The 15,635-nt window shown below is 42.1% G+C and overlaps 1 protein-coding gene across 4 annotated transcripts in view; it reads right to left on the bottom strand.

The window, feature by feature from the left end:
- Positions 1 to 15,635, bottom strand: part of ythdc2 (YTH domain containing 2) — a 175,517-nt gene that overhangs the window by 24,668 nt on the left and 135,214 nt on the right. For 3 of the 4 annotated variants that reach the window (XM_078161883.1, XM_033646410.2, XM_078161884.1), the window contains one exon: positions 6,199 to 6,361. The exons of the other annotated variant lie outside the window; for it this stretch is intronic. In XM_078161883.1, the coding sequence (XP_078018009.1) occupies positions 6,199 to 6,361 (163 nt within the window). The remainder of the gene's footprint in view (positions 1 to 6,198; positions 6,362 to 15,635) is intronic. 4 annotated transcript variants of the gene reach the window in all.

Here is a 15,635-nt window from a genome sequence, read left to right as displayed (position 1 = left end):
TCTGACTTTAAGGATGCCAGTAAAGATGGCAAAACGGAGTCTCAGGATGACATTCTCTTCCTGAACATGTTACAGGAAGGTATTCAGAAGAACACTTGTGGCCATTATGAAATGCCACTCCCCTTTAAAGAGAGACCGTACCTCCCTGACAATAAACAACTAGCCATTGTCCGGCTCAGCCATCTAAAGAGAAAGCTGCTGAAGGATAAGAACTACAAAGAGCATAATGTGAAGTTCATGAATGAGGTCATTAAAAAGGATGACGCAGAGGAAGTTTATGATGAGGGGAAGGAAGGAAAAAAAAAAGGTATATCCCTCTCCACGGAGTGTATCACGAGCTGCAAGGGAACTAGCCTAAGTGACCACCCACTGATGGGCCCAGATCTGTTTAATAATCTGAATGGTGTTCTCATCAGATTCAGGCAGCACCATATTGCACTGATGTGTGATCTCGAAAGGATGTTTCACCAGTTCCATGTGTGTGAAGCTGAAAGAGACTACCTACGCTTCTCCTGGTGGAAGGATGGAGATCTGACTGCAAAGCCACAGGACTTCTGCATGAAGGTACATCTCTTTGTGGATGCATCATTGCCTGGATGCGCCAACTATGGATTGAAACATCTTGCAAAGGAAAGCAAGAGCCTGTTCCCCCTCGGCTCAGTTCATTATGAGTGAGTTTTATGTTGATGACGGTGCAGATTAAATTATTTAGCTAGCAAAGGAAGCTCAGAAACTCTGTGCCATGGGTGGTTTGAGACTGCACAAGTTTGCGTCTAACAATAAATCAGTGTGAGAGAGTATATCCCTATCTGAACGTGCTAATGAAGTAACCACTCTTACTTCGCCTTTGACAGTTCTATATTGGGGCGAGTCTTAGGAATCCATTGGCCTATTGAATCTGACACCTTCAGATTTCGGATCTTCCTCAAAGAACAGCCAGCAACACGTCATGGCATACTGTCCATAGTTACCTCCCCTTTACAACCCACTTGGGTTTGTTGCATCCTTCCTGCTCATCGGCAAAAAGGTGCTTCAGGAAATGTGTAGGCATGGCACAGGCTGGGATGACCCTCTCCTTAGTCATCTGCAACCAGTGTGGGATTGCTGGAAGAATGATCTTACAAATTTGTAAGTGTGAGTGTTCATCTTTTGGGTCTTTTAAAGTGCAACTTAAAAATTGGATCCTAGACAATCAAACCTGTGAGCATTCTTAATCTGGCTTGTCTTTTGTATGTGTGTTGTTATTTATATGTGTGTGTATGTGTACATGAACTTGTAGGTATTTATGCATGTTTGTACATGTACACTGTTTTACATTGGACTTTTGTATTGTAATGTGCTGACCGTTTTTTATGTTTATTGTTTGGGGACTGCGGATGAAATTTAGCATGCATGCTAACTCCAGCATATTTACATTACATCATGTATGTACTGTTCATTAATATGCACTGTCCCGACAAAATAAACCAATAAATGAAAAAAATGAAATTTAGAGAAAATCAGCATACCCCCTTGCTATGCTCCAGCTGACTGTTGACACGTCTTGAAACACTTCTCTGATGTAAGCACATATGGCTATGGACAATGTTCGTACTAGAGACATGTGAATACTGCCAGATATTAATATTTACTTTCAACATATTGTACCACAGTAGCCAGAACTATAACTATAATATTATTACTTTCATTAATGTTGTTGTAAGCTACTGTCATTACAGTCTGTCCTGCATCTCTCTCTCTCTCTGTCTCTCTCTCTCTCTGTCTCTCTGTCTCATTGTGTCATACAGATTACTGTTAATTTATTATGCTGATCTGTTCTGTACGACATCTATTGCACGTCTGTCCGTCCTGGAAGAGGGATCCCTCCTCAGTTGCTCTTCCTGAGGTTTCTACCGTTTTTTTCCCCCGTTACAGGGTTTTTTTTGGGGAGTTTTTCCTTATCAGCTGTGAGGGTCATAAGGACAGAGGGATGTTGTATGCTGTAAAGCCCTGTGAGGCAAATTGTGATTTGTGATATTGGGCTTCATAAATAAAATTGATTGATTGATTGATGTGAATGAGGATGGAATGGGGCATTATGCACCACCCTGGAGGAGGAACTTTGTCTCACAGACATTGATGAGTACTTTTGGACTGACTCTTTTGGGGTACATCAACAACGAGGCACGTCGTTTCCACACCTTTGTGTCAAATAGGATACAGGAGATACGTCTAAGCACAACTCCTCAGCAGTGGAGATATGTCCCTACTGACAAAAACCCTGCAGACCTCACCTCAAGAGGTTCAAGTCCAAGTGAGCTTCTCACATCGAACTGGTTTATGGGACCTTATACCTCTTATGGGATAGAGAAATACCTCCAGCTGCAGATGTTAGGTTCAGACACTAAATGTACAGACTATGGAGCAAGAAAGTCTCTCAGACCGCTTGTCAACATTTTCTTCATGGTATAAAGTCACTCAAGCTGTTGCACATCTCCTTTGTCGTGCCAGGGGTGACAAGTCAACAGATCTTTGCACTGCTCAAGCACTGTACTTGAGCGAGAGGATGCACATCGCATTATGTTAAGGACTTACAGAGACAAGTGTATCAAGAAGAGATCAAGTTGCCCAGTAAGGGAGCTTGACGTTCATCTCGGAGTAAACTATACCAGTTGGATGCTTTTCTTGACCAAGATGGAATCCTCAAGGTGGGAGGAAGACTGAAAAATGCATCTCTCCCTACACTGCAAAAACATCCAGTGATAATTCCAAATGATCATCACATTACCAAGATAATAATATCTCGAAATCATGAGCAAGAAGACATCAAGGAGAGGGATACTAGAAATGGATACTGGATTCCAGGAATGAACAGAGCTGTTTCTGCATATATATCAATGTGTCAAATGTTGGAAACTCAGGAGATATGCAGAAGAACAGAGAATGGCTGATCTGCCATCAGAGCATGTAGATCAATCGCTACCATTTAACTATTGTGGAATGGATTGTTTTGGTCCACTTCCCACCAAACAGGGGCACAAGGTGCACAAGAGATACGGCCTCCATTTCACATACCTTTGCTGTCAAGCTATCCACATTGAAATGCTGGACGACATGTCAACAGATTCCTTTATCAATGGCCTTCCTTGTTTCATCACCATCAGAGGAACAGAACGTCAGATCAAATGTGACCAAGGAACAAATTTTATTGGAGCTAAAAATGAATTGAGAGAAGCTGTAAAGCAAGTTGATGATAAACGTTTGACTGCATTTTTAGCTAAAGGGCTGTGTGACTTTGACTTTAACACTCCCCACTCCAGCCTTTCAGGAAGTGTATGAGAGAGACAGATCAGAACAGTAAGGAATGTTCTTCGTTCCACTCTCTCACTGTCATCAGGCAGGCTGGACGATGCCTCTCTGTGGACATTCTTCTATGAGGCAATGCCTATTGTGAACAGTCATCCACTCACAGTTGACAACCTGAATGACCCAGATAGTCCTAAACCACTAACGCCCAATCACCTGCCCACTATGAAGTCTGTGGCAGTGCTACCACCTCCTGGCAGATTCATTATAGAGAGGATGCGTATGCGCGTAACAGCATCATGTTCAGTATCTTGCAGAGCAATTCTGGAGTCATTGGAAAAGAGAATACCTCTCCAATATTGCCACCAGACAACGCTGGTATACTCCAAAAAGTAACCTGAAAGTCGGTGACATAGTCATGGAGAAAGCAGATGATCTGCCACGGAATGAGTGGAGATTGGCCAAGGTTGTGGAGACAGTGACTGATAAGGATGGACTTGTAAGAAGAGTAAAAGTTTTCCTTGGAGACCAGAAGATGGGAAGAGAAGGACAGCATTCTGGCAAGCCATCTGCGGTCGAACGTCCGGTCCGGAAGCTGATCCTGCTCCTAGAGACTGCTTAACCTTCCTCTTTAGTTCAGAACCATATCCTTTACAGTGTGAAACATTTTATGTGGACGTTCATCTAGACTCTGTAGAAAGATGGACTCACAGTATTTGTAGGCTTTTGAATCAAAGGTCATTATCAAGTTAGAAATCATTTGTGCTTACATCCTATATTGTACCGAAAATCACTGATGATTTGGTGGGAGTGTAAATGACCTCCGCCACATTTTAATATAATTTACTTTTATTTTGTTGATTAAAGAGACCTTGGAACAACAAGAAAAGATGCATCTGAGGATCTCATGGTGCGAGAAGGAACATAGGGCAATGATAGATCTGATATTTAAATTGGAACAAGGCCTCTGAGGGCTTTGTAAGTAATCAATAAAATCAGGATTGGTGTGTTTTTCTAGTCCGAGTCAAGATTCTGGCAGCAGAGTTTTGGATTAGCTGGACATGTGAGAGGGATTTTTTACTGATGCCAGAGAGCAAGGAATTGCAATAACCTAAATGACTGGTTATAAATGGATAAAAGTTTCAAGATGTTTGTTGGATAGGAATGATCTGACTCTCAAGATATTTCTGAGATAGTAGAAGCTGGATTGAACTACCGAATTTACATGTTTGTCTAAACTGAGGGTTTGATCAAAAATGACACCAGGATTTCTGCAGGGTGAAGTTATTGAGTGAGACAGAGAACCAAGAATGTTTGACATTTAAATGTTTGCACTATTTTGTCCTGTGATCAATATCTCTGTTCTGTCATCATTAAGCTGCAGGAAGTTTTGTGAGATCCACTTGTGAATGTCTTGAAAGCAGTTTAGTAGGTTAGTTGTGTTTTGATAGTTGTTTGCTGGATAACAGCTTAAATAGATCTGAGTATCATCTGCATACAAATGAAAACTGATATTATGCCTGCATATAAGAGGACCACGAAGGAGCATGTACGTTGAAAAAAGAGAATCAGACCTAGCACTGACCCCTGAGGCACCACACAGTTGACGTCTGTTACACCAGACCTAGCGTCAGCAATACCCACACAAAACGCTTGTCTGTTAGGTATGACCTGAACCATTGTAGAGCACTTTATCTTAATATTCTTTCAGACGTGAAATTTTGTCATAATTAGTGACTGAAAATTCTTGAATTATGGCCAAAAATGTTTTGAGTGGTCACAGTGACCTTGACCTTTGGTGACCAAATTCTAATCAGTTCATTCTAATGTTCAAGTGGATATTTGTGCTGAATTTCAGGAAACTCCCTCAAGGCCTTCTTCAGATATCAGTTTCACGAGAATGGGGAGGATGTAAGGTCACAGTGACCTTGACCTTTGACCACCAAATTCTAATCACTTCTTTGCTGAGTCCAAGTGGACGTTTGTGTCAAATTTAAAGAAATTACCTCAAGGTGTTCTTGAGATGTAGTCTCTTACACAGACACCAATGATGTCAGCACGCTGGCTGACTCCGTCGTCTGTGGACATTCCCATAGGAAAGTTGTAATAGAACTAGCGCTGGCTCCCAGCGGCAGTGATGTGATTGGATCCAAATCCGTGTACTTCCGTACTTCCTCGACCAACGGCTGATTAGCTTTGCCTTACACCCTCCTACACCGGAATTGCTGTTTCCCGATGCCGAACAAACCCGACAAATATCCACACGTTTCTTCAGTGTAGTAGTCTGAGCCATGACTGACTACATTACAAACCCACATCACAGTACTACGCACCGGTAACCTGCTCTCTGTGTTTCTGGTACATCTCTGTTACATGTAACACACGTGCCGTACTTATGGCAATGCCGTCACGTGGTCTGGATATCCCCGCTCATTTCTATTACAAAACGAAAGACGAATGTCCCCAGACTCCCATTCCGAAGTAAGGGAGGCTGATCACGCGGGAGTACTTGAGATGTAGCCACGAGAATGCGACAGATGACAATGATCTTGACCTTTGACAACCAAATTCTTATCAGTTCATATGCGACTCAAAGTGGATGTTTGTGCCAATTTTGCAAGAAATTCCCACAAGGTTTTCTTGAGATCATCATGTTCACAAGAATGACACTGATGCAAGGTCACCGTGACCTTGACTTTTGACCACCAAAATCTAAACAGTTCATCATTAAGTCAAATTAAACATTTGTGCAAAATTTGAAGAACATTCATTAGGCATTTTTAGATACCATGTTAACGAGAATGGGACTGATGGATGAACAGACAGAAAATGTAATGCCTCTGGCCATGGCTATTGCCAGTGCTGAGGCATAAAAATCAAGAGGCCCAACAATGCTTGGCAGAGAGTGAATACCTTTCCTGAGGAGGACAGACACGGGCTGTCAGAGGGATTGTCCAAGGTCACAGAGCTGGAGGAGTGAGGGTCATCCGAGAGCTGATTTATGGGCAGTGAGGTTTCATCTCTACTGCTGGCTTTCTTCTGTTGCAGATTTGGGGTTGCTGGCATCCTACAAGGCCTGAGGGAAATTGGTACAATGGAGCAGTAGTATGAGTATGAAGTGAAACATGAAAATATAACAAGACTGATTATCTTACATTCTGAAACACCAGCCTGGACCTTTATTTACCGTAGCTGCAGCGAGAAAACAAGGTCTTCATTTGAAACAAGCTTATATTACTGACAGGTATTTTTGATTTCTCCTGTTCTATATTTCAACTATGTTTTATCATATTGGAGTGAGCTGTTTCCTGATCTAATCTGATGTATTCCAAATGCTTCTATACCGCTTTTTCAAGCACTATTATGCCACTATCGATGAAACTCATCACCCTCACATCTCTCACATCATGGAAGTCCTGGAGAGGTTAGCCTTGGCCCACCACAGACCTTATGTGAACACACCAGATAATTGCTGAGAGGAAGTTAACTCTTTTTTTGACCTGTTACAGTCTCTGTATACATTTTGTAGCGCCTCAACCCATTGCTGGAAAACAGTTTTCCATAACAGCGACAATTACATTAGCCACACACTAAAATCTCTCTGCAGTACTAGGTGGAGTTGTAGAGCAGACTCCACAAAAGTTCTCAATGACAATTACCAGGCAATTAGAGATACACTGGCCAAAATAGCCTCGGACTGTGATGAGAAAACCCAAACCAAACGCGACGCTGCTGCACTAGTCTCTAAACTTGATAAACTTGAGACAGTAATAATGACTATTTTGTGGGACAGGGTACTGGGTAGGTTTAAAGCAACAAGTAATCAACTAAAAACAAAGTGACATGGATTTAGCTACTGCTCTTGGTCTTTTGCAGTCATTGCAATTGTGTGTTGGCTCTTTACGAGACCAGTTTGCAGAGCTCAAAGAATCAGAACGCTCTGTCGGTGTTACACAGGATTACCAATTCGACATTCGACATGTGAGAAAAAGAAAGCGATTTGCAGACGAGTCTGATGATGACAGCGACGTAACTCTTACTGATAGTAGTCAGAGATTTAAGGCTGAAACATAATATGTCATTATTGACAGACTCAGTTCATGCCTATCCAAACAGATCAATGCCTACACAGATGTGTGTGAACTTTTTGGCGTTTTATTTGAGAGGGACTGTGGTGATTGTGATGTGCGTGAAAAAGCTGCTAAGCTGAGCTCCACTTATCCGACAGACCTGGACAATTCCTTGGCAGACGAACTTATTCAGTTCACGCACTTTGTACAGAATGAGACTTCACCGGCACAGTTGCTGCATGTTCATGAGAGAAATGGACTTAAGACAACATTTCCGAATGTTTATGTTGCATTAAGAATGTTTTTAACCTTGCCTGTCTCGAACTGTGAGGGTGAGAGGTCATTTTCAGTTTTAAAACGAGTTAAAAATGAGCTGAGGACCACAATGTCACAGAGAAGGCTTTCTGCACTTTCCCCCTGGCCATTGAACATGAACTCGTTAGTGGTACTGATTTTGAAGATATTGTACACCAGTTTGCACATGCAAAGTCAAGAAAGAGGCCAGTGTAAGATCTGCTTGCTAAATGAAATCAAGCCATAACATGACAGTACATTACCAGAACATGTCAGTCAGTTAAACATGTCATTATTTAGGGGTAAAAATTTATGCCAGATTATACTGCCATTTCTTTTTTCATTTTTGCCTTCCTCTGTGGTGGATATGATTTAGTTGTTGAGAGAAATGGACAATATTTCTGAATGTTTATGTCTCACTAAATGTTGTTAACCCTGACTGACCCTGACTATTGAATTGAGGGTGACAGGTTGTTTTCTCTTTTAAATTAAGTTAAAAATGAGCTGACGACCAAATTGTCACTTGATTTAGCCAGATTATATTGGGTTTTTTTTTTGTTTGATTTGAGAGATATGTGTTTGGAGTAAGTGTTACAAAGAGAAAATAAATATTGGATGCTTTGAGAGTGGTTGTCCCTTGCAATTGTTTATTTCAAGTGGAAAAACTGGACTCTAACGCTGTTGTGTTACACCTCATGCCTCTATTACTACTGGAGCACCAGCATGCCATCCAAAGATGTGATGATGTTTCAGAGGGGGGAGGGTTCTGAGGGATGAGATAGGAAGTAGTGGATGGCATTAAGAGTATAGAGACATTTGGCCTTCCAAGCTAACCTGAGGTGCCTGCAGTTTGGTCTGCTACCATAGCTGTTGTGGCTTCTAACAATGTATGATGTTCCTTTTTCAACATTAGAGGAGCTAGAGAGAATGATGTATTTTAGAAGAGCAAAGACTCCATTCTTGGAGAAGATGTTGAGGTGCTGGAGGGATACAGACATCTTGGAGTTCAACTGGACAACAGACCAAGCTGGAGGGGAAACACTGAGGCTGTCTACAGGGGGTCCTGTGACACTAAGAGTGTCTCAAATCACATACTTCCATTAGTACACTTCAATGTAGTACACTATGTACACTATATACTTCTTGATCAGTGTTGTCTAAAATCACGCACTGCTGTTTTGAACTTTTGAGCTGTTTTTTTAACTGCCTTGTCCTCTTTGGGGGCACTGTCAGCTAAGCCTCACCGCAGGCCACTCAAATTGACCTCCAAGACATAGCATATGTATGTAGCATTTCTAAACTTCACTCAGTATTGTGATGTCAGGAATATGATTTATTTTATTAGGATTCTTATTTTGTTTCCAGTGAGATAAAGTTTAAATTGTGACTTTGCTGTTTTAATATTACTGTTGCTACTCTAGAAACAACATTTAGTTATAAAATATTCACTTTTATTCCTGTTGTGAATTTATTCTTTTTAAAATATAATTCCTTGTAAATGTTACACTATTAGTTTTCTGAGAATCTCTTTCACATACTAGCAAAAATTGGTATTGTAACTGAAATATCTCCACTCGAATCGATATCGAATCGAACCGGGACCCCTTGAATCAAAATTGAATTGATTCAGGAAATCAGTGGCGATACCCAGCCCTAGTATCCACACTACTGAAACCTGAATGACCAGTGGCAACAAAATAAAGACCTCTTGTATTGAGTAGTGTATTTGGTGCCATTCAGAATCAGAATCAGAATCGTTTTTTATTGCCAAGTAGGTTTTCACATACAAGGAATTCGGCTTGGTGTATTGGTGCATAACAAAGAATATATATATATATATATGTACATATGTATATACATTCATCTGGACTGCGGAGAAGGGAGACTTCGTGGACAACATCCTGAATTTTCAAATGGATAGTGATTATGATGGCAGAAATCCACTTCAAGTTCAGCTTCCTCTGATGAAAGAACACACGAAGAGTTTTTACCATTTTTTTGTTATTCTCTGTCCTTAATATTCAGAGATTTAGTGTCTTGCCTTTGTCTTAATTTCTGCTGTTGTTAGATAGCTGATGGAAGTAGTAATATTTTAAAAAACATAATTCCTAAAAAAAAGTCTTACTATGCTCATTTCCAGGGTCATAAATGTAATAATGGGGTCTAGTGGAATAGATTTAGGTGCTTTAGTGTTCAAAGAACACATTATTATTCTTCCACTGCCCATTTCTGCAGCACCTATTTCTGAAACACTCTGTCTGGGCTTATGTCCTGCCTTCCCAGCAGCCCAGTCTGCTGTGATTGGTCAGCTCGCTCAGTCTCTTGTGATTGGCACAATGTTTAGAGATTGTATCAGAAATGTCATGCCCCTTACCTAAACCGGATTTCACCTCTTGAGGCTACATGAGAAACTAAAAACACGCCGTGGCTAAGCTAACAACAGTGTCAGGTCTGCCTCTTGAATTTGAGTGAAGGAACACAAGCTGATAGACTCCCAACCACCTTCGTAACAAAGACTGGAGCAGAATCTTTCATAGTGGTTAGTTGTTAGTTGTAATTTTTCAGCTGTAATATGATAACTGTAACTTATCTGACATTACATCACGGTGACAACTTTGAGTCCGTTGACTGACTGAAGTTGTAAATGTCTGAAACAAAGATGTATAAAAGGTTTCTAACAATACAATCAATTATTACATTACATGGAGACACCAACAATAGCAGTCAACTGCTATATGCAGAGGTGTGAAGCATAACTCCTTTTTTTAATCTAGGCAGGCTTATCTAAGATCATACTAAGGTAGCTTGTGTTGGGTAATAATAAAGTTATTATGAATTTGGCTACTAACACATTCCCTGTGAAAACCACACAGGTTTAAATTTTACAATGGCAGATTTAGATGACAGATTTCTGTATTATACAAAAACAAAACATAAAAATTACTAGTACATTCTAGTGTTTTAGCTGTAATGTTTACTGTAATCATTCTACTAAAATGCAGCTGCGATTTATAATCATCTCCACCTTATGTTTATAATCTACAATATGTACAATGTACCAATGTATCACAGTTTATTCACATCATTTATATGAAATAACAGTTTCATAGTAAAACACATGTTGCTTCCTGGATCAGTATTTGTTTTATGCAGTGCTGCTGTCTCCTGAGTCTTTATTTGCTTACTCATAAAACAGTAAGCCTGGTTTCTTTTTGACTTATTAGGTTTTTGGGGAATGAACCAGGTTCCAGTCCATCCTACATGTATGATACACCATCCAGGCCAAGAGCCTAACTGCTTGAATCCATACAGTACAACCTGCAGTACATCCACAACATTAACAGGTATGACAATGGACCTCTGAGGCATAGAACTAAAGAAGAGTGAGTTTTTATGACATGTAATGAAATACAACTATGTAAACTCTGTTCTGAACACTAAGGTTTCATTATACCAAAAAACCCACCAACAAAAGATATGACAAATAATTTTCTTCACAAATAAACTTTATTTTTTAGCAAATGTAAAAAAAATGAAGACTACAGAAAAACGTTGTAAATAATATACAAGAGATAGATACATAAATATATACACAGCAGCATTTTATCTGCAACACTAATAGTGTCCAGTCCTTTCCATTTAGATGCCCATCCCGTCCTGTGTTGTACTCCGGATATGCCAGGAGTTCCCTGATCCAGCTGGTCACTATGTTGGTCTCCAACTGCACCTTGGTTGAAGTGAGAGACGTGTCAGGAAACCACTTCTCTCATACTGGGATGCTGGGTCCTTCAGGATGGGGATTTTCTGCATCTCCTCAGCAAATGGTACTGGGTGGGTTCTCAAACACCTCCAGAAGGACGAGCCTGATCAGGTCATCTATATACCATCATATGTGTGCGCGCACATATATAGACATATACACATATACATATACATATATATATATATATATATATATATATATATATATATATATATATATATATGTATGTATACATATACATATACACACACACATATACACTGAACAAAAATATAAACGCAATACTTTTGTTTTTGCTCCCATTTTTCATGAGCTGAACTCAAAGATCTAAAACTTTTTCTACATACACAAAAGACCATTTCTCACAAATATTGTTCACAAATCTGTCTAAAATCTGTGTTAGTGAGCACTTCTCCTTTGCCATATATGTGCAACATAGTCCCACCAACAAGTGCTAGCCTTGTTTTTAGCCAGGCTGCTAGCCACCACCAGCGGGAGCATACCCAGCTGAGGACTCTCCGGGTGTCAAGATGCTTCTTAACACCTCTTCCACAGCCTGAAGCCTGATCTCCGCACCAGGCCCAAGTGTGGGGCCCGTGCCAGTAAGTCCCATTGCTGATATCCTGCCCTGTGCTGTGCTTTTTGTGAGTCACTTCTGCTAAGCAGCTTCGTCGCTGTGGGCTCCAGTTGGAGCCCCTGTGTGTAAGTCCCCGTGTCCTCCCTGCTAGCTGCCTCTACCCCCTACCCATATCATCGAGCCTGAACTAAGCACTTTTAGCACTTGTACTGGCCTCCCCTTTTCTCTCTATCCTCAGTTACTACATTCAACCTATGGCTCCACTCACCTCTCCACCTGGCTGTGTCAGCTGCACCCGCCTCGTCGACAGGATCACTGAGCTGGAACATCGTATATCCTCGCTACATCAGATCCGTGAAGCTGAGCTGCAAATGGATACCATCATCTTCGGTCCTGCACAATCTGAGTCTCCATCTGCCACCTGTCCTGTTGCTGATGCTGCCTCTCCCCTGGTGTTTGATGTCACCGCTCCCAGTCTGGCCGCTGCTGTGTCTTCTCCGAACACCAACCCGGACGACACCTGGATACAGCAGGGGGCCAAACCCAAGTTCCTGCCCAGCTCCACTCCATGCGAGCCTGCATCCTGGTCCCTGGTTGCTCCTCGCGGCAAGAGATGCCCCCCCCTCATGCAGAGCATCATAGCATCCAACTGGAGAACAGATATAATATCCTCAATCTGCATCACTTCCCTCTCTTAGCTGGAGTAGCCAACTTCACCGTCATCCACCCAGCAGTCCAAAAACAAACCGCCAACTCGGATCCCCCCTCCAGTAAATCCTGAGCGCTCCTCTTCCCTCGGGTCTCACCGTCTCTCCTTACCACAGTTCACTCCGGCACCGCACTGTGCTCCTGTCCGCCTCTCTGCCCGTCCATCACTTTCCACCTCACCAATGCCCGTTAAGTCTTCTTCAAAATCCACTCTCCCATCACCCAGCCCAGTGAGTCCACTGTCAGCATCTCCGCGCCCCCTTTTTCCTCCGACCACCCTGATAGTTGGTGACTCCATCACCAGAAACATCCGTTTCTTCAATGCGGTAACACACTGTTTCCCCGGAGCCACAGTCTCTGTTATCTTGGCAAAACTCCCCGACCTGCTACACTCACTACCACCGTCTGTCCACAGAATTATTATCCATGTTGGTTGCATGGATGCATCCCGCCGACAGTCAGAAATCACCAAGGCTGAGTTCAACAAACTTTTTCAGTATCTCAACACCTGTGGAAAATCAGTATTCATCAGCGTGCCACTTTCTCCTCTTGGCTGCGGAGTGGAAATCTTCAGCAGAATTCTTTCCCTCCACACATGGCTCCTATCTGCCTGCAGGACATGCAATGTGGCTTCATTGACAATTTTAATTTATTCTGGGGCCGACAGTCCTTTTTAAAAAGCGACGGTTTTCATCCCAATAAGCTGGGCAGCCAAATGTTAGCTGCCAATTTACAGCACGCTGTGCAAAGCTACCCACGTGACTGACTGATGTTTACCCACACACCGTCTTTCTCTCTGGTGTCATCCCTGGGTACCTCCTCCTGCCACAGCTCCTCCTACAGGCCCAAGCTGTCACTGTCCCCTCCTGCTGCTGCTCTCCCCATTCAGTCTATCATCTCAGTCAGACCCCTCCATCCCTATAACAGGTTCAACTCTGTGAACAAATGCAACCTCTCAACAAAACACGTCAAACAGTCCAATCCCAAACTCCGCCAACTCCTCCATTCCTCACAGCCAATCACACAGCAGCATTTCCTCAAACTGGCACTGCTAAACATCCGTTCACTCAACAACAAAGCACTCATCTTAAATGAATTCATTACTGACAACAACCTAGACTTCCTCTGCATCACGGAAACCTGGCACAATACATCTGGACTATTTTTCACTCAACCAAGCCACCCCCTATGACTGCTGCCATGTTGTTGGGCAGTTGTTTGAGATAGCAGTAGTTAGCTGCTTAGATCGGGCATGACATATAAATGCTGAAACTTTGTCAATATGGACATGCTACACATCATTAGCTCTGTTAAGATTCCCCACAGTTCAATCTTTCCGTTCATTTTACTGAGACCACCCAGCTAGCAGTGGAACTTACTATAGGCCAAGTAGCAAAAGAATTTCAAAACAGTAACTTTGGTTAGCCAGTTAGCCGGGGCCTACAGCTAAGCACTGGGTGTACAGCCTAACGTTAGCTCATACAGCTAACTACTCTACACTTCAACACTTGGTAGTAGCTTCATTGTTTGTTTTTTTAACACAACAAATTCACAACTCATAAAGCATACTTACAAGTTGTGATCCTGAATCTGCAGATTCGTCCAACAAAGTGGGAACTGCCCCATCTTTCAGGAGTAACCACTGTGAAAATCCAGCTGTAAACTGTTGCCAGTTTGTCAAGCAGTACTCAGGAAAATGGAGGAAACACAATAAAATATCTAGGTTACATTGTTGAGTTTTTGTGTTGAAAATAAATTGCAACCTCTTCTTTGCCTCTTCTTTCTTTGGCAGTACTAACAAGGGTAAGTTGCTGTCACACTGAAAAAAGCAGCTTCTCCTCAACAGCTCGAACTCTCTGCAGCCTCTGTTCCAGCTCTGCTCTAAGTAGGTTTGTTTGGGGTCACAGCTCAGTGGCCCCCGGGCGGGCACTGTGTGTATAGATAATGTGTTAGGTAGTGATGCAACCAAGGCCAGAATGCAAATGAGGCAGCAAAGAAGCTGTGTCTCTGTGGGGACTTGGGGCTTTTTTACTTAGCAGACTTAGGATCAACAATAGCACCGTCACCACCTGCACAGGTGATGGTATTTACTAATTTGACATCAAAAGGGTCTTCATTAGGAAACAGCTGGAAGTGGCCAAACCAGAAGTGCACCCAGGAGCAAAACATTACTCCTGTAATAGATCTGACGGAGTATGCATTAGGCATACAAACTATGTTGTGCGTAATGAAGATTTGACAATTCGATTTTAATTTCAAAGCAGTTGGCTTCTACCCTGGAAATCCAGAGTTCTCGCAAGAGCACAATTTGAATTTGCTCAGCAAGTCACTCTGGCAATCAGTAATGATGCTCATTACCTATGCCCATGAAACCGAGCTACACCAATCACATCAGTGTATCTGATACAGGCGGGCCAGAGGCGAGCTAAACAGATGACGACGGCGCTGCGACGACGAAGTCCGAAATCAGTCAGTAAACACTGCAAGATGGCTACGGCTTTGGCTGCTACAATGAACGAGTTAGACTTGGCTTTTTCTCTAAAAGAGGAACAGAAGACAGCCCTCGAGTCTTTCCTTTGCAAGAAGGGCGTTTTTTCTGTTTTGCCGACCGGATACGGCAAGAGTCTAATCTATCAGTTAGCTCCGCTGGTAGCTAAGCATATACGTCACACTGTGTATTGTTCTGATTGGTCGTAGTGTTATCCAATTGCGTGCAGTGATATTTACAAATGCATGCTTGGTGCCGCCCCTGGAGTTGGGCCATTTTCATTACTCATGGCCAGACCCTAAATCTTTCTAGATTTGGGTCTGGATTTCCAGGCTAGTTGGCTTCAGTAATTCATATCGCATGTCCTTGTATGTTTATTCATTTGATCTAGACCTACAAGATGTGAGCATGGTACAGCTTATGCACATTGGTTTTATTCAAAATTACATA

This window comes from Epinephelus lanceolatus, chromosome 19, assembly GCF_041903045.1.
Source record: "Epinephelus lanceolatus isolate andai-2023 chromosome 19, ASM4190304v1, whole genome shotgun sequence".
NCBI classification, from domain to species: domain Eukaryota; kingdom Metazoa; phylum Chordata; class Actinopteri; order Perciformes; family Serranidae; genus Epinephelus; species Epinephelus lanceolatus.
This window is presented reverse-complemented; position numbering and strand designations above follow the sequence as displayed.